General features: G+C 34.1%; 1 protein-coding gene across 16 annotated transcripts in view; it reads right to left on the minus strand.

Annotated features, from left to right (window-relative positions):
- BIRC6 (baculoviral IAP repeat containing 6) overlaps positions 1-26,412 on the minus strand; it is a 230,162-nt gene that overhangs the window by 37,964 nt on the left and 165,786 nt on the right. For all 16 annotated transcript variants that reach the window (XR_013349472.1, XM_077843663.1, XM_077843665.1 and 13 more), the window contains one exon: positions 7,088-7,298. Coding sequence is in view for 15 of the 16 variants with exons in the window: in XM_077843663.1 (XP_077699789.1) it covers positions 7,088-7,298 (211 nt within the window). In the remaining variant the exon portion in view is untranslated. The remainder of the gene's footprint in view (positions 1-7,087; positions 7,299-26,412) is intronic.

Below are 26,412 nucleotides of genomic sequence, written 5' to 3' on the forward strand. Positions count from 1 at the left end.
ATTACCATTTATCGATAGACATTTTTTTTTAAAGATTTTATTTATTTATTCATGAGAGACAGAGAGAGAGAGAGAGAGAGGCACAGAGACACAGGCAGAGAGAGAGAGAGAGGCAGAGACACAGGCAGAGGGAGAAGCAGGCTCCATGCAGGGAACCTGATGTGGGACTCGATCCCAGGTCCCCAGGATCACGCCCTGGGCCGAAGGCAGGCGCAAAACTGCTGAGCCACCCAGAGATCCCACCTATAGACATTCTAATATATTTTAAATCACTGTTTGCTAATTTAAAAATATCTATTCTCTAAAAAAAAAGTCTCCTTATAGCTCTAAAATCTACAGATAACATGGGACAGCTTATTTATTGCAATGTGCACAGAAGGATTTGTTACAAACCAAATCTTACTCAGCAAGACACTTTGAATTCTGCAATTCAGAATGCTTGAAATACTGTTTGAGATAAAGACAGTGGAGACTGTCCGGAAACGTAAAGCTCATATAATGTAATCTGATAAAGAATAATCATTGCATATTGTTATGTGATACTGTGGAGACGGAAGTATTAAATCAATTTATAATTTTTTTGTTAATCCCTTAAATAGTAGAATAAGTTGTATTTTGGCATTTGAGCAAAGTGTTTTTCAAGATCCAGCTAAGCCTCTAGCCATTCTACACACATGAAGCCTAAGTGATCAATGAACTATTCTGATAAGAGGTAGCGATGGTGTATCTGAAGTAAAGGGCAATGGACTTGTCTTTCTTCATAAAAATTTTGTTTTTAATAATGAGCATCATAGGTATCAAGAGACTGGGGAGTGACATACCAGATTTATAACCTATTAGTAAGTTTTTTTTTTTAAATTTTTATTTATTTATGATAGTCACACACAGAGAGAGAGAGAGGCAGAGACACAGGCAGAGGCAGAAGCAGGCTCCATGCACCGGGAGTCCGACGTGGGATTCGATCCCGGGTCTCCAGGATCGCGCCCTGGGCCAAAGGCAGGCGCCAAACCGCTGCGCCACCCAGGGATCCCTATTAGTAAGTTTTTAATGTTAAACTCTTTTTTTTCTTTTTTTAAATATTTTATTTATTTGACAGAGAGCACAAGCAAGGGGAGCAGCAGGCAGAGGGAGAGGGAGAGGGAGAAGCAGGCTCTCCACTAAGCAAGGAGCACAACTGAGGCACAATTCCAGGGTAATTCTCAAGAAAAAAGAAAGGAAATCAATAAAAGCACAGAGGCCGAAACACAAATACTATACTAATCAAAATTATTTCACACTGGCAGAACAAAAGGCATGCGAGGAATACTCTGGCGTTCTGCCTGCCTAAGTCATCAATCTGACAGTTAACGATAATTTGTTTTCATCAGATTCTGACCCCCTATAATTGGTACAAAATTAAGTGGCAGTGACTCTGGATTAATGCATCAATGAATACCTATCACAGTCTGTCTTTGGCAAGTGGGTAAGTAACTCTGCTGACACCTTGCATGCATTTTTGTCTTCTATTTGATAAACGTGCTCTCTTGTTCTCAATGCGTTTCCTCACCATCTCTCTAGCTCTTTTGGTCCCTGAGGAACTATTTCTTTCCACTGCCTGTAGGCCTAAATATTAAAAAGTATTAAACACAAAAGTCACTAAATCACAAAACTGAAGGGAAAAAGCTAGAAATTAAGACTTTATGAATAAAATAAACAAGAAGCCAGGAATTTTTTCTCATTAGTCAAGAAAGAAAGGATTACCAGAAAGACAAGAGTGTTTATGATTAGGAAAATTTGTAATCACCAACAAGGGATTTAATTCCACTTAGAGTGTAAGCCCTGTATTTATGTGTGCATAAATATTCAACTCTTTTTGCTTCACAGGCGCCTAGGATAGCAGTGGACAAGCAAAGGAAATGGAGCTCTTTATCATTTTGGAAGTCCTCTGTTCTTTCTACCAAAGCGATTACTAAGGTGGCTTTTGAACAATGTCTCTGAAATAAAGTAATAAGCTACCTTAAATGACTGAGGCAAAGTTAAATATAACCAATATTGATAGTTTAATTAGCCATTTCCCCATTTTTTGGTGAAATTATTATAAAAAATGTCAAAGGAACAAGAAAGAAATACAAAATTTCCGGATGAAAGCATCCTGAAATGCTCCAATACTGTGTAGGTTTTAAGTGATAGATCATGGAAGAAAATGGCCTAAGTAGAAAATTACATTTAACCTTATAGGCACAGCTGTTTTCAGATGGCTACACAATTAATGGACAAAACATGTCATCTACATTTTAAAAAATCAAATCCCGAAAAAATTTCTGATGACTAATTACCTTTAATCTTGTCTATTTCAGTTGGAAAATGTTGAATATAAAATTCTCTATTTTGAAGTGATACTTTTGCCTATTCTTTTGTGCTTCCAAAAGGGAACGTTATTCATGATTTAATGCTTACTAACAGTCAAAAGCAATAATAATCAATTTGTCTATGTTAACCATTAGACTCAAATCAGCTCTATACAGTTACATATTGTGAATCTTGAAAGGACAGGTTAAGGAAGGTGGTGGATAGTAAAAATATAGAATCATGAATAAAAGAATATTAAAATACTATTGACTTTAGGAAGTTTAATGTACAGTAAATATTTAACAACTGCCTGGGGAATGGTCAACTTTAAGTCAGAAAAGAGGGATATTATAAACCAGAAGTACTACATTCATTCTCTAGTGCTCTGGTTTACATCAAATATCAACCCCACCAGAGTACTACATTACTCATCAAACTATCCCATAAGAAATCATCATTTTATTAGGGTATAATTATAATTGAAGGGCATTTGAAACACATCTTAGAGTCTATTTTTTCAAAACTTAAAATTCAGAAGCTACTTTTTAGATATATGTATGTGTGGACATTGATGGAGATGAATATATAATTATATCTCATGCACATAATAGCAAAAAATCACTAATCATAGAACTACTAGGCATAAAAGGCATTCCTGTGGGGTTGTGCCACTGTGGCAACAACTCTAGTTCCTCCTCTTAGCAGTCATTCTTGCTCAAGGCTTAGGGTATATAGATAAAGTTGGGTGATGAAATCTGATCTCTGAAATCCTTTCAGTAGCTTATCACCACACTTAAGAGTAAGTAACCGTAAATACACCCTTTCTCAACTTCTAACTCCTGCTTTTCTCTTCAGCCTCATCTCCCACTCATCTACCATACCCAGTCATACAAAATTTCTTTAGGTTTCCCTGAATATGTGATACTTTCTTTCATTGCTAACATTATTCTCAGTTTGGTATATCAACGAATGACCTACTTTATTTAGCTAATTCTTATTTTTTAGGTCTCCAAATCAGGTTTGATTCTTCAGTAATATCTTATTCTTCTAATATGCCATGTACTGTGTAATTAAAACTGTCTAAAAAAAAAAAAACTGTCTAGTTATTGTTTACCTCATTTATCTGTCAGTCCCTTAGAAAAAGGATCCAATTTTCCTGCTATGCTCTCATGAACATTCAACAAGCAATCTGCTAAATGAACAAATCAGACAGGCTCTTGTGACCAGGCCAGCTCTCTGCTATCTAAATACAATCACAGATTTCAAGATTTTATTTATTTGAGAGAGACAGCAAGAGAGAGCAGAAGCAGGGGGAAGAGGGAGAAGCAGGTTCTCGCCTGAGCAGGGAGCTCAACACAGGGCTGGATTCCAGGACCCTGGGATCATGATCTGAGCTGAAGGCAGACGTTTAACCGACTGAGCCAGCCAGGTGCCCCAAACACAAACTTCTAACACACAAGTCTGGCAATATCCAGGTCAATTATCTGCCTTTACAGTTTCTTAACAGTAACTTTCTGTTTCCTCTTACAGAAAGTTTCTAGCGTGGTTGGGGGCTGAGTCATAATCTCCTTCACTCTTTGAATTTTGAGGTCAAAATCAATTAGCGACAGAATAATCTCAATCAGGTTATTCCTAGCAGGAAAGTAAACTTCCCTTCAGCACTGGATCAAAACATTTCAATTTTCTCATCCACAATAAGAAGACAAAAATTGTATAAAGATATAAAGGAGACATAATTTAAATGAAATGAACCACAATTATCAACTAGAGACCTTTTGCAGAGCACACAGCAAATCTATTTTTTATTTAAGATACCAAATGGTTAAACATATTAAAATTTCATTTGAAGGGAAAATTACTGCCCTTTGTGTATGCTTGGTTTAAAAAAAAAAAAAGGAACAAATGAGAAGTTAAAAAGGAAAAAAGCCAATAAGGTATATAATTAGTAAACAAATACTAGCTCTCACTTAAGAAGAAAAAAAGAAAAACTATACTAAAAAGATGTACTTTATTCACCCTTACATTTATTACTGAGGGCAGAGATAAAAATAATGTAAAAATTTTCTGAGCTGAAATACACGTATACATTACTTTCAAGGCCATACCTCTAAGCCCTGATAATACAACAAGGCTTACCCAGAAATGATCAATGAACGGAACATATTTGCCTTGACCATTCTCAAGAGTATACTAGGTTTTTTAAAAAAATACAGATGGGCTGGGGTAGGCAGGTAGGGGGAGGGGAAGTTTTATACTTTCAGACAGTGTTAAAATTAAACTTAGCCAATTTCTGTGGGTATGAAGTCTATAAGGAAAGTGGACTATGCTGATCTCTTTATCAGAGTTCTATTATAATGAAAATATGAAAAGAAATACATCTTTAGTCCTGATAGGCTGGAAGATAATATATTTTATCCTCTCACTCTATGAAGTGGAAAATGAATTCTCGATGTACCAAATGTTGAAAGGCAAGTAGAGATGTTATAACATGTATGTCTTTGATGGTTTCCTTTTCTAACACAGGTTGTAAAATATAATACATATCATGAATAGTCCTAAGAATATTCAAATCCTATGGTAAAACTCACTAACATTGTTACTTTATCACTAAAACAAGTTATTAAAAGGTTACTGTACAGTCACTGTAAAGATAAAATAAAACAAACTGAATAATCATTATGATCTTTACATGTATGTTTCATTGGTACAGGATTTAGAAGCCTGAAGTGCCATTTTTCTTATTGAAGAAGGAAAGAATGTGAAGAGTAATTTTTTCCAGTAGAAAAGGAGGAAAACAAAAAGCTCCAATTAAATGAAAGTCAGTTACCCTCTATCTGAAATTGTATTTTATAGTGAATCATCAATATATTTTATACAGAAGTCAAGTTTACTTTTAAAAAATTATTCTGCATATATTATGGAAACAGGAAATATATTAACTTAGGAAAAGCAACAAAAAAGGTGCTCTAAGTACACAAAGCCCATTCACTGCAATAAGTATCTTCCATAATTACCTTAGAATTCAATACAGTATAACACCATTTTTGCAGGATCCAACAGAAATTATAACTTAAGGAAATATATAATATAAAGAGTTGTTCTTATTTTAATGGTCTTACTGTCACATACCACCATAAATTTGTGATATTATTTTTAATAAAAGTTAATTATGACTACATTCCACATCTTCACACAATTTTTTCATCCAAGAAATAAAATTTTCCTGGGAAAAAACACTCAACGTTTCATATATTTTCAATTTTGTTATCAATTAGTACTATACACCTCAAAACGCAGTAAGATGAGGTACAGAAACACAGGACAAGATTCCCCTAAAAATATACACAAGGGCAATTTCAAAGCTTTGTATATTTTATATTATTTTGTCAAGAAATATGTTTATTATACAGTAAGGAACAGAGATTGCCAGGGTACAGACTGGATGTTCAATGAGACATTAGCTCAATTTGAGGATTAGACCCTCAGTTCAATTATGACATGACACTATTTTTAGGTATGCCAGCCGCCTACATTTCTTGTTAAGATTTTTGCCGTGATGAATGATGGGACCATACATCATATTCTCTTCTCTATAACACAAATAATCTTCCATCAAAGATTATATACCTTTACGTATTCCTTCCCTGGTAAAAGAATAGTATGAACCTACAGGTTTTTATGTTTCTACCAACTGCCTCTTCTTTAATCTTTTATCCAATTCACAATTCTTAACTGCCTGGCAGTGAGTCACAACCTTTTAAAGCGATAGTGAGTACAAAAAATAAATAAGTACAAAATTACTGCAACAGAATAAAGAAAAAAATTACTTTTTCAGTGACCAATTCTCTGCCATCATTTGATGTATATCGTGTTTCTCCAATTTTAGTATTTTAATAAAAAAAATAAGTGAAAATAGGTAGAACAAATACATTGTCAAGATGGTAAAGAAGATTATCTGATTCAAAAGACCACTGCCAAAAGAATAAATTTCCACTGGCAGTATAAATACCTTAAAAATCAAAATTTCATTAAATGACAACCACTGAACAGATTCTGCTAAGAACAATTTTTACTACGTTACTTAAAAGGAGTTTTTGTAAACATCTGAATCTAATGAGGTATAAACCTAAGCCAAAAATTCATTTAACAAATTTACCAAGAAGATAAATATTAACTTTACTATAAATACAACAAAACTGAATCCTCTCACTTCTAAAAAAGATTATAGCATGAACAGTATCATATATCAAAATGAAACAGAAGTAATCCATAAACCCAACAATTCTATTTCTATGAATCTACTGTGTGGGGATTTGTACAAGCTTCAAAAGATGTATGTCTGAGGTTATAAACAGAAAATAACCCAAATGTCCACTAATAGATGATTAAGTAAAATATAGGATCTACAATGAGTAACGGCAGTATTAAGAATATGTCAGCTAGTATGTATTTATTGGTGCTAAAACGTGTCTTTGGTCTCAGTACTGACTAAAATGAGCATCCATCTGTATACTAGGTACAATATAACAAAATTTAAGATAAACTCCAAACCTATACCTGTTAAGACTACACAAGGAGAAGTCTGATAAGCCATTGTAATAAATGTTTCTGTAGGATTTGGTGGATATTTTTTTCTTTGTAGTTTAGATCTTGCTTGTATGCATGTGTGCTTAATCAACATATGTCATTTAAAAAACACAAAGCTATTTTAAAAAGACTGGTAGAAGCACAATCAAGAGAAATGAACCAAGTATACTACCTTAAACGGTTGGTGTAGGTATCAACACAGGTCTTCATTTTGGCTAACAATGTACCAACAGAAGTTTGACATTCTGACTGTTCCTCTTCCTCTTCACCGTTCTCTGTAGAAAGAGGCAGCAGTAGGGGCACCATGGACGTACAAGAAGCAATGGCCCGGAGCAATTCCAGCAGAGCTCGATAGAGTGGCACATGTCTTGCCATGTCAAGAACTGTAAGAGGTAAAGGGGAAAGCATAAAATGAGAACATGTACAATTACAATGTAAAAGTTAAGTCCACACAGCCATATAACTTCTACTCAGACCTTTTTTTTTCTTTTTAAGATTTTATTTATTTTGAGAAAGAGAGAAAGAGCACACACACGAGCAAGTGGGAGGGGCAGAGGGAGAAAGAGAATCTCAAGCAGATGCCTGGTTAAATGCAGAGTCTGACATGGGGCTGAATCACACGACCCTGAGATCATGACCCAAGCCAAAATCAAAAGCTGGACACTTAACCATCAAAGCCACCCAGGTGCCCTGCTCGCTCACTCACTCTTTCTTTCAAATAAATAAATCTTAAGAAAAGAAAGAAAGAAAGAAAGAAAGAAAGAAAGAAAGAAAGAAAGAAAGAAAGAAAGAAAAAAAGAAAAAGAAAAAGAAAAAAAGAAAGATAGATAGATCTGACTCTGCTCAGTGGGGAGTCTACTTCTCCCTTTCCCTCTGTCCCTCTTCCCTGCTTGTACTCTCTTGCTCACTCTCAAATAAATAAATAAATAAATAAAATCTTAAAAAAAAAAAAAGACTAAATAGCCCACATAATACTTTATAGCCAAAATTCATTAGTAATGAAATGGAATTTTATTTTCAAAATTAAATTGAAATGACAAAGCCACTATAGCTCAGGCAAAATAAAATGATATGATCATAGTTTATCAAAGGTATATAATTCAGTAGATCAACTTGTTAGAAAAAAAGAGTTAACTAAGATTTTTTTAAGGATTTCATTTATTTATTTGACAGATAGCAAGGGAGCACAAGCAGGAGGAGTGGCAGGCAGAGATAAAGGGAATAGCAGGCTCCTCCACTGAGCAGGGAGTCTGATACAGGGCTTGATCCCAGGACTGTGGGATCACAACCTGAGCCAAAGGCAGACACTTAACTGATTGAGCCACCCAGATGCCCCTATACTAACTTATAATAATTACTAGTTCAAATGAAGTGTTTTCTTAAAACTACATGCATCCAAGAATGAATTCCCTACTCTAAGAAAATGTACTACTTCTAAGGCTTTTATAAGTTCTTTTGTTAGGTTTTGTGGGTTTTTTCCAACTTCCAACATGATTTTGTGAATTGTGTTAAGATAAAGAGCTAACAACACTTTCCCTTCATTTTCTTTTTTTTAAAGTAAGCTCTATGCCCAGTATGGGGTTTCTGGTAAGAAAAAGAAAAAGGTTTACTACATTACTTAAAAGGAGTTTTTGTAAACATCTCAGGTCTCAGGACCCTGAGATCAAGAGTCACCATGTTCAATCGACTGAGGCAACCAGGTCCCCTTAACAATTTTTTTTTTCTAATGCCAGATAGTAAATAAAGTTATTCCATAAATATTCACTGAAAACATGCTGCTAGATAGGAGGAGAATACAGCAGTGAAGAAAATAAACAAAATCCCTCCCCTAGTGTAGCTTACATTCTAAATAGAAAAGGACAAATGAGTAAAATTTTCTTCAGATGCTAATAGGTACTCTACTACACAAAAGATTGAAATGGGGAAGGAGAATTGAAGGAGGAACCACCAGTACTGGGATTAGAGTATGGAGGGATGAAGCATAGGAATCCTGAACTTTATGTGGCAACTGATTAAAACAGTAAAATTAGTTGTGATGGTCTGAAGACAAACAGGGAGGCTGTTTAGAATGATGGAGGAGTAGGTCCACATTTTCACACCTTCCAACAGTGATGCAGAAGACAGGGGTAGAAAAGTATGACTGCTTGTTCTTGCCTTATTTGAAATTTTACCTTCTATCTTAATCATATATAAAATTTTCATACATACTTGGTTATATTTAAAGTCTCTTTTCCAACCCATGGCCCTAATACTACTACTTTCTATAATTTTATAGTATAACATAGTATACTCTACTTTTCAAGAAAATTCAGTTAAAACCCAAAGTTATTAATCAATAGGCATAAAACCTGACATTAATACTTGTGAGGATACAAGAAAGCCAGACTTATATAAACAGGTGGATATGCAACTTGGTAACCAATTTGGCATTATTTTTTAAAAATTTTATTTATTTATTCATGAGAGACACAGAGAAAGAGGCAGAGGGAAAAACAGGCTACATGCAGGGAGCCCAATGTGGTACTTGATCCTGGGACAGCGGGATCATGCCCTGAGCCAAAGGCAGACCTCAACTGCTGAGCCACCCAGGCCTCCCAATTTGGCATTATTTAATGCTCATATTTTATGACTTAGCAATACCACTTGTTACTATTTACCTAAAAAACACAGGTGATCAATATAACACTGTTTTTAGGGGCACCTAGCTGATTCAGTTGAGAGAGCATGTAACTTTTAAAATTTTATTTGTTTTTACAATTTTATTTATTTATTCATGAGAGACTCAGAGAGGCAGAGACATAAGCAGAGCAAGAAGCAGGCCCCCTGTGGGGAGCCTGATGGAGGACTCAGTCCCAGGACCCCAGGATCAAGACCTGAGCTGAAGGAAGATGCTTAACCACCAAGCCATCCAGGTGCCCTGCAACTCTTTTTTTAAAAAAGATTTTTATTTTTGAGCATGTGACTCAATCTCAGGGTCATGAGTTCAAGCCCCATGGTGGACATGGAGCCTACTTAAAAAAAGATTAAAAAAAAATACATAATACTGATCTTAATAGTGAAAGTTGGAAGCATTCTAAGATCAATAAATTAAAGGGTTAAATACACAATAATATCCAAATGACTCTATCCTATGTAGTATTTATAAAGAATATGGTAGATCTCCTACACCAGTATTTGAGTGACATAAGTTGCAAAATATGTAAAGAAACTCAAATATACTTGTTATGGTTGGGGAACTATGTAGGAATTCCTACGTAGGAATACGCAGAGGAGGGATCCCTGGGTGGCGCAGCGGTTTAGCGCCTGCCTTTGGCTCAGGGCACGATCCTGGAGACACGGGATCGAATCCCACGTCGGGCTCCCGGTGCGTGGAGCCTGCTTCTCCCTCTGCCTATGTCTCTGCCTCTCTCTCTCTCTCTCTCTCTGTGACTATCGTTAAAAAAAAAAAAAAAAAAAAGGAATACGCAGAGGAAAGATAAATTTCTAAACGTTAATGTTGCATACACGAGTAACATTTCACACTGATTACCCTGACAAATCATAAAAGATTCCTGATAAGGCTATCATCTACTTTTTTTTAATTTTTAATTTTTTTTAAAAAGTAAGCTATATGCCTAGTGTGGGGCTCAAACTCACAATTTTAAGATTGAGAGTCCCATGTTCTACCAACTAAGCCAGCCAACTGCCCCAAGGCTGCAGTCGACTTGGACCATTTTTCTCCTTCTCGACTCCTTTACCAGGCATATCACTTAGGTATATTTATGTCTAATCCTTTTTCTAAACAACGTTATTTTTTTGTGTGTATAACTGTTTGGAGAAGGAATTATGGCTCCCATTGTGTGTATGAGAAACTAAGATTTAGTAAGTTGTATGAGCAGCTAAATAGAATATAGCAAGACCAACACTGACAGTGAGGTACATCTAACTCTAGAGCTTTTTCATTAAACCATGATGCCTCCTGTTCAATAGTAGTCACTGTTCACACACAGAGCTATTTAAATTTAATTCAAATGTAAAAGAATTAAAAATTCTGTTTCTTAATTGTACTAGCCACATTTTCAGTGACTAACAGTCACATGAGTCCATACTGGACAACACAGATACAAAATGTTTCCATCATAGAGAAAATTCTCTTGTATAACACCACCTCCAAAAACTAATAAATTTCTTATATTCTGAAAAATATGTGGTATTTGTGAACTATATGGGGTCTACCCAAAGAAACAGGTCTTTCTCTGGGAGTAGTAGATATCACATAGACTAAAAGGAACAATGACTTAGTAATTCAAAAATAACGGGCATATGGGCTCTGCTCTACCCAAAGAGATGGGTATATCTCTAGGAGTTGTAGGTACTGCACAGAGTAAAAGAATCTCTAGACTATATTCAAAAGAGCGTGAATATTTTGTTTCAGGTTTGTTTCAAAATCAGTGATATATACATGTACTGGATATACTTGTATAGTTAGATATAGAATATTGAGAATATTAATCATAAACTAGTAATGGTACTTTCATGTAGAGAGAAGGACTAGGGTTGAAGGGGTAACATTAGGGTGAAACCCAGAGGCGGAGGCTTAAGTGTCTGAGCCACCCAGGTGCTTCTGCTTTCCAATGTTATTAAGTAACGTATACTGGGTACCCCGGGGTGGCTCAGTGGTTTAGCGCCGCCTTCAGCCCAGGGCCTGACCCAGGATTGAGTCCCACGTCGGGCTCCCTACATGGAGCGAGCCTGCTTCTCCCTCTGCCTGCGTCTCTGCCTCTCTCTCTCTCTCTCTCATTCTGTGTCTCTCATGAATAAATAAATAAAATCTTAAAAATAAAAAAGTAATGTATACTTAAAGACTTTCCTCAGAGTTCAGTGTTTTTCTTAACATTCTTTTGAATAGAGTTCTATGAATGTAATTTTATGTTCCACATTACATTAACTATTAACTCCAGATAATCCATTCTACACTGCTCTGCAACATCCTATTGTTGGAAAAATTAAACCTAATAAAACAAAGCATGGCTTTTTATAAGTAATTAATAATATATAATCTCCAATTAGAGAAGTAGCAAACTAAATTATATGCTAAAGCACATCATATTAAAGTGGCTCCAAACATTAAGTGATGGGAGTTTATCATATATATATATGATATATACACACACACACACACACACACACACACACACACACACACAAAACCTGTCTTAGAGGTTTCATAACAAGACCCTTTGCCAGGATAATCAATAGGATTAAAAATAAACACCAATTTTGTTCTTACAACAAAATAATTGATGCAACGTTGTGGTTTTTTTTTAAGACTTTATTTATTTGACAGAGAAAGAATACAAGTAGAGGGAGTGGCAGAGAGAGAGGGAGAAGCAGTTTCCATCCCAAGGCCCTGGGATCATGACCTGAGCCAAGATGTTCAACCAACTGAGCCAAGATGTTCAACCAACTGAGCCACCTAGGTTCCCTGAGGCAACACTGTTTTTATTAAAAGACAATAATCCTGTTGGATTAAACCTAAAATATTCTGATTATAAACTATTTGGTCCAAAGAATATGAAGAAGTAATTTGATAAAGGAAATTTTAAAGAAAATGAAAAAGCACATCTCCAAATGGTAAAACATTATTCTTACTCATCAGTTTCTAAGAATAAAGGTATAAACCACAGTACACTGATTACTAATCCCCAAAGGATAATAGGAATTATAAGCAATGTAGTCCTTTTCCTTTCTAAAATCGAAAGATGACTAAATAATACAGGAAATGATTCTGATTACATTATCAATAAATCACTAAAACCAGAAACTAACTCTGGTTAGTTTAGAGGTAATCTACCTCTAAAGGTGGCTTCATGTAAGATTTGTATAAATTTAGATATAAATTTAAATGACATGTGATCTTAATTAGGACTAGTAATTAGTGGTATTTAATTGGTATTGCTATAAAACTTTCAATAATGCCTTTTATATTACAGGTTACTAACACCAAGCACTACATTTTTTTCCTAAGTACCCAAAAAAGGACACAAAAGAATGAAATGTCTGGACTTCTAGTCTAATACTATTTTTCTGCTGCTTCTGCTTTACCAGAAAATAAATTTACACATTAAGGACATATTCATGATGCTTTACGAACAAAGAAAACTGGATACTTCTAAACAGAACACTACTGTCTCAAAGGTAAATAGTGATTATGATAACACTGGGAGCACACATGCCACACAAGAACTATTTAAGCACTTTATGTATATTAAATAACACAATTCTCACAATTTCATGAGGTAAATATTATCCTCATTTTCCACATGAATAAAGTGAAGCACAGAAAGGATAAAAACTTTGCTCAAGGCTGCATAATCAGTGAAGTAGAGAGGACAGGATGCAAAAGCAGATGGTCCAGCTCTTTAGTCTACATCCTTAAGCACTAAAATATAATGCCACTCAAAGGTCACAATTTCAGAAAAAGCACTAACATGATTAACTACCAAAGAGAGAAAAAGTACTTCATGCACAGTGAAAAAAATTAGTATAGCTGGAAATTCATCCTAACAGTTTCCTTAAAGCACACTAAAAAAAAATGTTAGTTGCCTTTAAGCTTTAATATTACGTAATTCATAATCTTAAATTTTTTTATCAATAGATTTTTACAACATGGTCTCAAATTTAGCTTTCTACTGCATTCACATGATAAAATGAAGAACTTAGCTCTTTATTTTAATTCTCAGGAATCTTGAAAGTGTGTCAGGATTTTTCTTTTTTTTTTTTTTTTAGATTTTATTTTTAAGTAATCCCCATATCCAATGTGGGTTTCAAATTCACAACCCTGCGATCAAGAGTCTCATGCTCCATCAACTGAGCCAGCCAGGGGCCCTGAGTGTCAGGATTTTCTGTCACTTTGTTACCAAAAAACTGTAAGTAGCCAAAAAAAATTATGAAATAATTTTCAGATGATTTTTATTTTTATTTTTTAAATATTTTATTTATTCATGAGACATACAGGCAGAGGGAGAAGCAGACCCCCTGCAGAGGGCCTGAAGTGGGACTCAATCCCAGTACCCTGGTATTATGACCTAAGCAAAAGGTAGATGCTCACCCAGGAGTCCCTATTTATAAGTCTTAAAATCAATTTATTGAGGCATAAGTTACAATCAATAAAATGAACTAATTTCCAATGTGCCTTTAATGACTTCTGACAATAAACATTCTGGTGTAATCACTGTCCAGATGAAGATACAGGATATTCTATCATTCCAAACACTTCTCCTTAGGCCTCTTTTCTCCTATGGCCAGCTTCAGATAACCACTCCTATGCTTTCATTGTAGAAAGCAGATAAACAGCAGAGAAAATCAACACCACCAAATTGGTTTTTTAAAAAGAAATAGAAAATCTGAATAGCCCCTTACCAGTTAAAGAAACTGAATTAATTAGAACTCTTTTTATTAAAAAACTGCAGATGGCTTTACAGGTAATTTTTATCGAACACTAAGAGAAAAATCATTTATTATTAATCTTGTTGCATCCTTCAGAAAATAAAGGAAGTGGAAACAACTCATTTTTGAGGACAAAATTAACCTGATACCAAAATGAGACAAAGACATCACAAGAAAAAAGAAACTATGAATCAATACTTCTCACAAACATGGGAAAAAAATACAATAAAACACAACTAAGTGGGATTTTTTCTAAGAATGCAAGGTTTACTTAAATGTGAAAAGTCAAGGTAATGAACATATTAATGGACAAAAAAAGAAAAGCCATTATGAGCAGATTAGCATAACAAAATTCAAAACTCATTTATGATAAAACTTTAGCCAAAACAGGAATAGAAGAAAACCACCCAACCTGATAAACAGGTTCTATAATATCCCTACTTCAGTCATCACATTTAATGGTGAAAGAATGAATACTTTTCTCCCAAAGTCACAACTCCAACAGCATGTAGACTGTACAAGAAAAGAAAAAGGCATACAAATTGGAAAGAAATAAAAATGTCTTTAATGTACATGGCTTGATTACTTATACAGAAATCCTAAAGAATCTAGAGGAACTAGTTCGTGAGTTTTACACAGTAGTGGGATATCAGGTAAATAAATAAAACTCAACTGTATTTTAATATACTAACAGGAAGATGAAAAATTTAAAAACTACCATTTACAATTGCATGAAAAATGGAAGTGGGATAAATTTAACATAAATTTAAGAGTACATAAACACTACTGAGAGGCATTAAAGGAAAGCTAAACAGAGATATACAATGTTCATAGATCAAAGACTCCATACTGTCAGTTCTCTCCAAATTGATGTAAAGACTAAATATAATTACAAACAAATTCCCAATTTGCCAAATGACTTTTGTTGGGGGTAGAAACTAACAAGATGGGCAGCCCCTGTGGTGCAGCGGTTTAGCGCCACCTGCAGCCTGGGGTGTGATCCTGGAGACCTGGGATTGAGTCCCACGTCGGGCTTCCTGTATGGAGCCTGCTTCTCTCTCTGCCTGTGTCTCTGCCCCTCTCTCTCTGTCTCTATGAATAAATAAAATCTTAAAAAAAAAAAAAACTAACAAGATGACTTTAATATGCATATGGAAATTTAAATGCCCTGGATAATCAGAAACAATTACAACTGAATTTTAATTGCCATAGATTACAAATTTTATAATTAATGCATCTAAAAAGTAAGTAAACTCTTAGAGACAATTAATTAGCCCAATGCTCACCTTTTCAAACTGTTTGGCAGGACAAAGTAACAAAAAGAAACAAACAATACAATGATATTTTGACTAATGAATTCCCTAAAGGCAGAAAAATTCTCTGGTAAGAACAAACCAAAAATAGTTCATAAATCATACAAAGCCTGTTTGGTTTAAAAGCTAAGACTGGCAAAAACATTTCCACATAAAATTTCTATTCATTCCAGCCCATATAAAAGTTACAAGGGCTAAGCTAATAAACTCTGGTGTTCCAACATTAGTCTTTCTCTCTTCTCCATTTTGGTAGAAATAGCTAAGCTTTTTAAATTCCAAGTAGCTCCATACTTTTATCTTCTATAACAAATCTAGATGCCTGTTCATACTTCTAGCTATATACATACAATTATTAAAGGCTACTGACAGCCATTTCTGGAGGGTGGTAGATTAGGTAATCTATTTTTACTTTCTTCTTTGTGCTTTGAGGGATTGCTTAAGTTACTCACGGCATGCACAAAATGATGTCTTAGATTTGCTTTAAAACAATCTACTATGTTTATATATGTGTGTGTCTGTAAAGAATTGAGTGAGGATATAAATAAAAAAGCATGGCCAAGCTTTAACCGCAAATGAAGCTGGGTGATGGAGCTCATGGAGGTTCATATTGCTACAATCACTAGTTTTCCGTACTTTGAAGTTTTCAATAATAAAAGATATTATTAAATTGTCATAGTCATAAAGGGCAAAAAGCCTGAGAAATGTTCCAGATTAAAGGCAACGAAAGAGGTTATGTATGTAACATATGATGCTAGATTAAATGGTGGAAAAAAGCAATTTTTTTCTTTGCTATAGAGGACATGATTGGGAAAAATATTTGTGAATTAGAGGATTAGATGGTTGTATTAGATTATTAATTTTCTATATTCTGATTACTATAATGTGGTTATGTAGTAGACAGCCTTTGTCTTTTGGGAAATAAATCCTACAACACTTAGGGGTAACAGAGCTATAATGTTCCACAATTGGAAAATTTGTATATATGTATAAAATTTATGCATGTTTGAAAAAAAAATAAAAAAAATTTATGCATGTTTTTATGCATGTATATATGGATAAAATGAAGGAAGGAAATCAGTATCAAGCTTTTATAAAGATGTACAGAAATGGCTACTCAATGTTACCGGCTAACATCTATGGAGTACAAGTTAAAATCTGGCAAAACAAAAAAATAAAAAGACACACACTTTTAATCACCAGTTCTAGTAATTCTAAAAATTAATCCTAACAATAAAATTATCAAGGTTACCAAAATTATAAAAGCAAAGGAATCAGTTTGTGCTTATCAGTATGGAGATGATATAATTACTAAATATCAATTGTGTGGTCAAAAAATGATGTGCCCTATGATGTATTAGAACAAATTCCAAAGTATGTAATTTGAGGGTGGGGAGAAGCAGGAAATAGAAATGGGGTTGTATGCTATAGAGCCATTTTGGTAAAATATAATACAAAACAATAAAAAAGATAAGGAGATGTATTCATATTTACTTGCTTTATACACACACAGGATCTCTATAAAAATATAAACAATTAGTAATAATGATTTTATCTAGGGAGCTCAACTGACTGGCTATGGGACAGTCAATAGGAAGACATCTATTTATTATGATATTATCTTAAAGCTTTTGAATTTTGAAATAAGAATACTTGGCTAAAGAGTAAGTATATAGTTTAATATTTAATAAAACTGACTTACAAGGGAAAAGCACATGAAATTGTATATTTAGATAGGTGCTAAAATTACTTTCAAGAAATTAATGGATGTACAATACCCACTCTAAAGGTACAGAATATTTAATTAGTATGAGAGCTTAAAAAATTTTACTTCATTTATGGCACTTCAATTTTTCCCCCTAATTGGCATGATAGCATGAATTCAGTGGACCTAACCCGCTCTGCAGTAAAACTGATAAAAATTCTTTAAAAAAAAAAAACAAAAACAACCCACCACTCAGGGTCTCTGGAAATGGGCCTAAGAGCATACAAAAAACTGAGAAAAAATTTATTGAAGAAACTCTACTAAGACAAAGAAAGAAAGAGAAGAGTCTGTAGTAATTGAACCAAAATCCTGCTCCTTTCCTCTTTTCAGATCAGCAATCAAGAAAATCCACTCCAGACTGGTAGAATCAGGGTTCCATCTCCCCCTAGTTGGAAATAGAAGATTATCTTCCCAAGAAGTGGGAGATTTCAGCTTTTGTCATCCTACCATTGGTTACTTGCTGTGGCTAGGTTCTAGGTAGGTATTGCTAAGAGTTAGATGCTTCCTTCTGTCCTGGCCCCACCTGGGACAGAGGACTCAAATAAATAATTCTGCGAAGGTATATAAATGGCCAATGAACACATGAGAAGATGCTCAAGATCACTAGTCTTCAGAGAAATGCAAATCAGAACCACAATGAGATACCTACCACTGCACACTCACTAAGATGGCTGTAATTAAGCTCAGGTAATAACTTACTAACATGTAAACGTGCACCTCCACTCCTAGGTACATACCCAAAGGAATTGAAAGGAAGAACAGAATGAGATATTTGTATGCCTATTATTGTAATGTATAAGCATTACTCACAAAAGGTGTAAAGAACCCAAATGTCTGTCAACTGATGAATGGATTAGCCAAATGTGGTAGATATCCAGCCATGATGGAATATCATTGTTATAAACAGAAATCAAGTACTGATAAGAACATCAATGAACTTTGAAAACATTACAATAAGCAAAAACAGCCAGTTAAAAAATCTTTTGATCCCATTTATATCAAATGTTCACAATGATCAATTCTATATATAGAAAGAAAGTTAATGGTTGCTTAGGGCTAAGGGGTGGTGAGAGGACACCAGGATGACAGCTAAAGGGTATAGGATTTCTTTTAGAAATAATAATGAATGAATGAATGAATGAATGAATGAGATAAAAATATTCTACATGACTGTGGCAATGGCTGTGCCTATCCATGAATATGCCTCAAATCATCAAATGGACACTGTAAGTGGGTGAATTGTATAGTAACTTATCTTTCAACAACACTGCCATGAAAACCTTTATATTTTTAGTTAGTACTTATTCACATATGATTATTTTCTTCAACTGCTTTATATTATTACTTTGCACATGAGAAAAAGAAAACAATAAATTTTATAAACATTTTCCCTAATGTGTTGTTTTAATTTTCAAACACATGAAAACATAGACATGAATACAACTTATACAGCCTCTTTCAACGTGGGTCAGCAAAAGAATGAAGCTTCAGAAAAGTCTTCCTTCTTCCATTAAAATTCTGAATAGCTTCCATTTCTACATTTAAATATTTGAAACATTAGAATTTATAATGATATAAATGTAGCCAGTTATCCAAAAATTTCCATTTGTACCATTTTATAAACTCATTTAATAAAGTACTGCACTTTTTATTCTTCCCAACCTGCTTCTACTTAAAATACAAAGAGAAACAGAACAGAGCACAAATCATCCCAATAAAAACTCCAGTAAGTTATTTTGTGGATATCGGAGGATTCTAAAACCTATACAGAAAGGCAAGACACTCAGAATAGCCAAGACAATATTTAAAAAGAAGTCAAAGAACCGCTACAACCAGACTCTAAGACTTACTATAAAGTTATAATAATCAAGATACTGTAGTATTGGCAAAAGAATAGACAAATAGATCAATGGGACAAAAATTCTACCAAAAATCTGTGCATGAAGGTTTATAGTAGCTTTATTCATAACTGCCAAAGCCCAGAAACAATCAAGATGCCCTCCAAAGGTGAACATATAAGTAAACTGTTGAATATCCAAGCTATCAAGCCACCAAATGACATGGAAGAGCCTCAAATACATGCTGCTTAGTGAAAAAATGACAGTGAAAGAAGCCAGTGTGAAAGGTCATATACTGCCTGATTCCAACTACGTGACATTCTGGAAAAGGAAAAACTTGGAGCTGTAAAAAGGTTAAGTTGTTAGAAGAGGTTTCAGGGGAGGTGAGGGAGGCTGGGATGAATGGGGAGAGAACAGGGAGTGTCTTAGGACAGGGACTCTATTTTGTATGACACTATAATGGTGGAATGCATGACACTACGCATTTGTCAAAACCCACAGAACTGCACAAAACAGAGTGAACCTATTATGAACTACTGCCTTATTTAAAAATGATGTACCACTATTACTTCATCCATTGTAACATGTACCACACTAATGCAAGATACAAGTAACGGGGCATTAGGAGGAGAAGAGAGAGGGAGTAGATGGGAACTCTGTAAACCTACAACTGCTTTAAAAAAAAAAAAAGGTATATTAAATTAAAAAGTAAATACATAAAATTATAGTATTTTAGAGAAAATTATACAAGAATATTACTAATTCAAGACACAATGATTTTCAAAAAGTAGTTAAATGGTTGCAAGTTATCAAGAATAGCAGGGAAAACCACAAAATGAGAAGCTACCTGTCCATTTTACGGATAATGCTGAGGACAGCCTGGATTGCTAAAACTCATGTAAGAGGAGTCAGGGGAAAAAGACAGGAAAAATTTACTAGTACTGTATGAAATTTCTTTTGGATCTTTGGATCTAAAAATAAATGGGCATCGAGAAAATAAAACACCTCTTTTAAGTAAATGAAACTGGGTATTTCCTCCTATTCAAATGGCATTTATTTCATTTAATTAAGTTAGTAGTAGTAGGAAGGGCCAACTGGGAATCTTAAATTATGAAAATAAAGTATCTTCTCCTCATATAAGGAATGGAAGCAAAAGCTGAGGAGACAGGAAAATAAGCAATGGACAATGAGACTGAGGAGAGTCCAAACAGTGTGAGACATAAAAACTTTGGGTCTGGGCAGCCAGGGGGGCTCAGCAGTTTAGCGCTCCCCTTAGCCCAGGGCTTGATCCTGGAGACCCGGGATGGAGTCCCACGTCAGGCTCCCTGCATGGAGCCTGCTTCTCCCTCTCCCTGTGTCTCTACCTCTCTTTCTCTCTCTGTGTCTCTCATGAATAAACAAAATCTTAAAACAAACAAACAAACAAACAAAACCTTTGGGTCTGATTTATAAAGAACTTTAAATAAATCTCATTGCTGCATCCTTTCTTATGCATTTTGCACTTAAAATGTCAAGGTTTTGTATGTTTGCATTTTTTCTGGCAACAATTAGTTACATAAACAAGTGTGCTCATCTTAATGTCGAAATCTAAGAGCTATTAACACATCTGGCAATCTATACTTATGTCTGGAACGTGGAACATGGTTATTAATACCTAATTTTGCATTATTTGTGTTTTTTAAAAAAATATTTCCAAATATAACCAGAGAGGAGAATTTGGAAAACTAAGGAAAAGCTAAATTATGTTCTCTTTTTTTTCAGATATGCACTTTTAAACTAACATGGATGGGTGGTCAGTGAACAAAAGGAGTCAATAAATAAACTCTTAATGAAAACCTGCCTGTTAAAACACAACAGAGCAACGTTTCAATCTTGAATTCTTTAATCCTATTTTTCCCCTGAAGAGTTGCATCAGAAAACCCTTAGTTGTCTTGATACTTTGATCCTTTTTATGCACGTGCTTCACTGTTATGATTAAATGTGACCAGCTGATAGAGAAAGAGGAGAAGGACAACACTTCTGCAACACCATGTCTGCAAGGGTGGCTTATTGCTCCTTTATTCAGAAGTAACAGTGTGTGTTCAGTGACTGCTTACTACATGCAAGCAAAGTCACTATCTTCCTGATGCTCAGATATTTCCTGGTTGCTGAATTATGCAATGCCCGAAACAGACCTTAGAATTTTCAACAACTAAGGATACAGGTGTGTGATATCACTATAATTATTCCAGTAAGAGAAATTTTTTTTTTTTTTGAGAAATTTTCTAATTTAAAAGTAGTAATGAGGGGTGCCTGCCTGGGTGGCTCAGTGGTTGACCATCTGCTTTCGGCTCAGGTCATGTTCCTGGGTTCCAGGGCCCCCAAAGGGACCCTGCTTCTTCCTCTGCCTCTCTCTCTCTCTGTCTCTCATGAATAAATAAATAACATCTTAAAAATTAAATTAAAAAATAAAAGTTGTAACTAGTACTAGAGTAAAATTCTCATTTTCTATACTTGAAACTATATATATATATATTTAAAGGTTTTATTTATTTATTCATGAGAGACATATATAGGCAGAGACATAGAGGGAGAGCAGGCTCCTCACAGGGAGCCCAATGAGGGACTCGATCCCTGGGCCTGGGGGTCACACCCTGAGCTGAAGGCAGATGCTCAACCACTGAGCCACCCAGGTGTCCCTAAAACTATATTTTAACAGAGAAAAAGACATTCAAATGACTCAAAAGAAACAGAAGAGTTTTAAGATTCATCAGACAAAAAATTCCTAAGAAATAACCATAAATGTTAACATTTTTGCGTGTGTGTGAAGCTTGTATACGTTCAGCATGTATAAAAGCTAAAGTAATTCTAAGAAAAAAAATGAAACACATTTATCATTTGCTTATTCCTGGCAGAAGCTATCAATTTATACAGAATAGTTACAGTGAAATTTACTATGGATTCCTAATGGAGAAGACTCCTCCCTCTGGATGACTTGAAAACATTTGCCATCTTCAGTATGAAGCCTATTCAAATTTTTTTCACTTCTTTTTCTCTGAATACAAATAGAAGCTCTCCACAATAAGATCCATTCATCACTACCATGAACTAAAGCAGGATATCTGATAACACTTTATTCCTGATGCAGTGAAGAGTAAGGAAAACATCTCTTTTATTTGAAAACACTGACATTTAGTAATTTCGTTAAAATGTGATTATATGTGGATATCAGACAAAATGACAATAATTCACATTAAATATGTCAGTTTACATATACATAAAAAACTCAAAAATAAATTTATAGCTACTAAATACAGGATAATATATAAATGGCAGAATCTGATATTTGCCTTTTCATTACATTTTCTATTCTGTTGAACTGTTAAAATGGTAATAGATTTGAAGTTCTACTAAAATAACTCATCTATCATTTTGCATCATGTCAACAGACTAAAATAGAAATGCCTACTGAAAAATTATCCAAGGAAAATATGGTAAATTTATTTACTATTTTTCTATGTTGAAAGATATCTTTCCTAGAGATCTGTTTCATAGTTTTCTTTTTTTCTAGACCAAGAGATGTTCTGTCATTACTGTAACAAAAGACGTTAAAAAAAAGAAAAGGAGAAAAAGAAGGGTCTATTTTGGCCATATTAGGCATTACTGGGACGGCACTTCATCTCTTGTTAATTGTTTTTGTGTATGTCTATGTAACGCTCTGGTGGTTTTTTTCATGCAGCCTGGGGCTGCATCAGGAAATATACAGCTGTCACAAGAATGATTTCTAAGCAGATCCCTTAAAAGTACATTTCCTGAAGATTATGACACACATTCTAGGGTAAGTGCCTTGCTCTAAGCGCAGCAATAAATATAAACAACAAAGATTTAGTGCCAGAAAACATACAAGATTTGGTAATATAAACAAGACACAAGGGACACCTGGCTGGCTTGGCTTAGTAGGTGGAGCATGCAACTCTTGATCTCAGGGTTAGGAGTTCAAGCCCCACATCGGGTGTAAAGATTACTTGAAAATCAAATCTTAAAAACAAACAAGACACAAAAGCAAAAATGCCACACACGTTATTCTAAATATACATATTGAATACATTTTATTTACAACCAGTTGCATTTAAATGTATGTTTTCTTTAAGCCAACTAACAATCTACCTAATATAGGATAGGAAAATTTAGTCAGAATGGGAAAGAAGATGAACAAAATATACAGAAAATATTTAGTCAGCATTAATAAACACTGAATATTTTCAAAATGACATCTTCTTTTGGATTTATATATATCCCAAAAGAAATGCATGCTTTATAATGATTTTTTTGGTATGCAACTGTAAGATTACATTAACGCTACATGGAAAAAGCATCCAGTTTTTTCCTGATCAATCTTCAGTATGTGTTGGCTTTCTCTACTGAATTTCAGTAATAAAAAACAAAAACAAAATAGAAGTTCACCCAAAGTGTAAAAACCTCAACTCAATCTAGTAAAATATTTGTTTATAGAATGTTGATTTAAGTGAACTTAAAACTAATGTGAAAACTAAACAAATTCATTATTCAAATATTTAATTTTCAGTTAAGGAATTTATCTCCTTATTTTGCCTAACTTGAAACATAACATCATTCTCTATGACACATATACAAAAACAAAGCAATCAGAGATCCTTAAATTATTTCTCTGTGAATTATATATCCTTTCAAGTATTTGAATACTAAAATTTAATCCCTACTTATTTGCAATTAACAAACCCACAAAGTAAGGTGATAAATGTGCCTATCTTGAAAGATAATCACATAACAAATTTAATATAATTGGTAAACAAATTTATTTAAAAGACAGTTCTTCAACAAAAATAGTCAATTTTTTTGTACAGATCTGATAAATTTGATTTTTACAAAATCCTTCCTAACTAAACTGTATTTCCTCCTCTAGAAGATGAAACTTTAGAAATTATACTTGAGTAAAATACAGTTAAAGGAAAAAGGCTGAAATTAACATTAGGTACAGAAAAGACTAATTTTTTTTAACCAGAATATCCTTAAATTCTCATTACAACATAACTACATAAACTTTTCAAAAACTATTCTTTGGTATTACATATTAAAAACAAAACATAGCTCTGCATTTAAGATTCTCGCAAATGAAATTACTGAAAGGACATCTTAAGTAAGCATCATATTTATCCATTAGAAACAATTAGAAGGTGTTTTACAGCAGAGCTATGAATTTCATACATAGTTAGCACTAACTCTATCATATATAAGTGCTATAATGGAAATATCAATGAGTTCCATACAAATATATTGATAAAAATAACTTCTGCACCTAATAATTCATATATAATATTTAATCTTCCTTGCAATTTTCCAATTATTTAATTTATTGAGTTTAGACTCCTCAACCAAACCTTAGCCAACAAATTGTTTTGGGGATTCATGTGTTGACTTTCTCTACTAATATACCTAGATATTGTGAACTGTGACGCAAGTTGGCAGTTCAGTCAGCAACTAGACAAGAAAAATAAATACAGAGAAACACACATCAAAGTATCAAAGACTGCCAGCAGAAGATCAAGGTACGTATGTTTTTTACACAAGTCAGGGCCAACTTGTTCTATTCCAGCGAGAGGGGCATTCCACCAGGGATCTCGTTTTTTCCTCTCTCTCTTTCTCTCTGAAATATTTTATAGTTTCTCAATGTAAACCTAATTAACTGTTTTAGCCAATTCCTTTATTATGTTTTTTTTAAAGTATTCCTCTATTTATCATATAAACATCTAGTTCGTGTAATATTTAATCATATAATAGCAATACAAGCAGCATACATTTGAAAGCAAACACAACTTTTAATAGATTTACAATTTAATTATTGAGAAGAGAAATATACACATACAAGTCAAGTTGTTTATAGAAGAATTGGAGAGTTATATTTCATTTGGAAAGTTGGTTAGGTAGAATTACATTAAGCAAATTTATACTATAATGGGACTACAATGGAAGAAGTAAAAATACAAGCATTAGATACACTGGCAACTAATAGGAAGGGAAAGATCACTTTACTTTGGTTAATCAAAGAAGGGATCTCTGACATTGCAGATATTTTATCCATACAAAATTGTACAAATCATATCAAATGGAAGCCCATTTAAATTTTAATTAAAGCAACCAAGTCCCCCTCCTTTAAAATTTACTATTATTTAACAGAGTGATGTATTCTATACCAAGGAAATATATTCCCATATATGCCTTGATAAATGTAAGAATTCCAGATAAAAGGAACATTTGTTGATGAACGCCTATGAGCAAGACACTCCAAGTGAATACTAACATGATCAAAATATGGCACCCTGTACTCTTTTACCAAGAATGAAATGGTAGATAGGTCCTGGCAGTATCTTGTTTTTGAATCTTCTGTAGAAATAAATACACTAAATGCAGGCAAGCAGACCAAATATTTTTGTACTCCTCATTTAATTCTTTTTTTTTTCTTTTTAAATATTTTATTTATTCTTGAGAGATAGAAATAGAGATAGACATAGACATAGACATAGAGATAGAGAAGGGGGGGCGGGGGCAGAGACACAGGCAGAGGGAGAAGCAGGCTCCATGCAGGGAGCCCAACGTGAGACTCAATCCCAGGTCTCCAGGATCACGCCCTGGGCTGAAGGCGGTGCTAAACCACTGAGCCACCCGGGTTGCCCTCCTCATCTAATTTTCAAGAAAACTGGGGCCATATTATAACACAATTTGGGATTAAAAACCAAATGACATGCAACTCTACTTAGCAGAAGAATCTTTTAAAATTTTAACCCTTTACTGATAGACTGTTTATTAAAATGGTGCAAAGAAACATACATAATACAACTCAAAAATTTCGAAAAACTATTACCAAGAAAACTGTTAAGATATAAAGTTAAGTACTATGTCATAATGGCTCAATAATTTCTACTTATTTGTTCCCAGGCAATGTATATCAACAAAATAACTTTTCAAAAATGATGATTTACATATTTTCTATTGATAAACCAATAGCTTTTCTTCTTTTTTAAAGATTTACTTATTCATGAGAGACAGAGAGAGAGAGAGAGAGAGAAGCAGAGACATAGGCAGAGTGAGAAGCAGGCTCCTTGCAGGGAGCTCGATGTGGGACTTGATCCCAGATCCTGGG

The sequence above is a fragment of the Canis aureus genome, chromosome 12 (genome assembly GCF_053574225.1).
Source record: "Canis aureus isolate CA01 chromosome 12, VMU_Caureus_v.1.0, whole genome shotgun sequence".
Classification (NCBI taxonomy): Eukaryota; Metazoa; Chordata; class Mammalia; order Carnivora; family Canidae; genus Canis; species Canis aureus.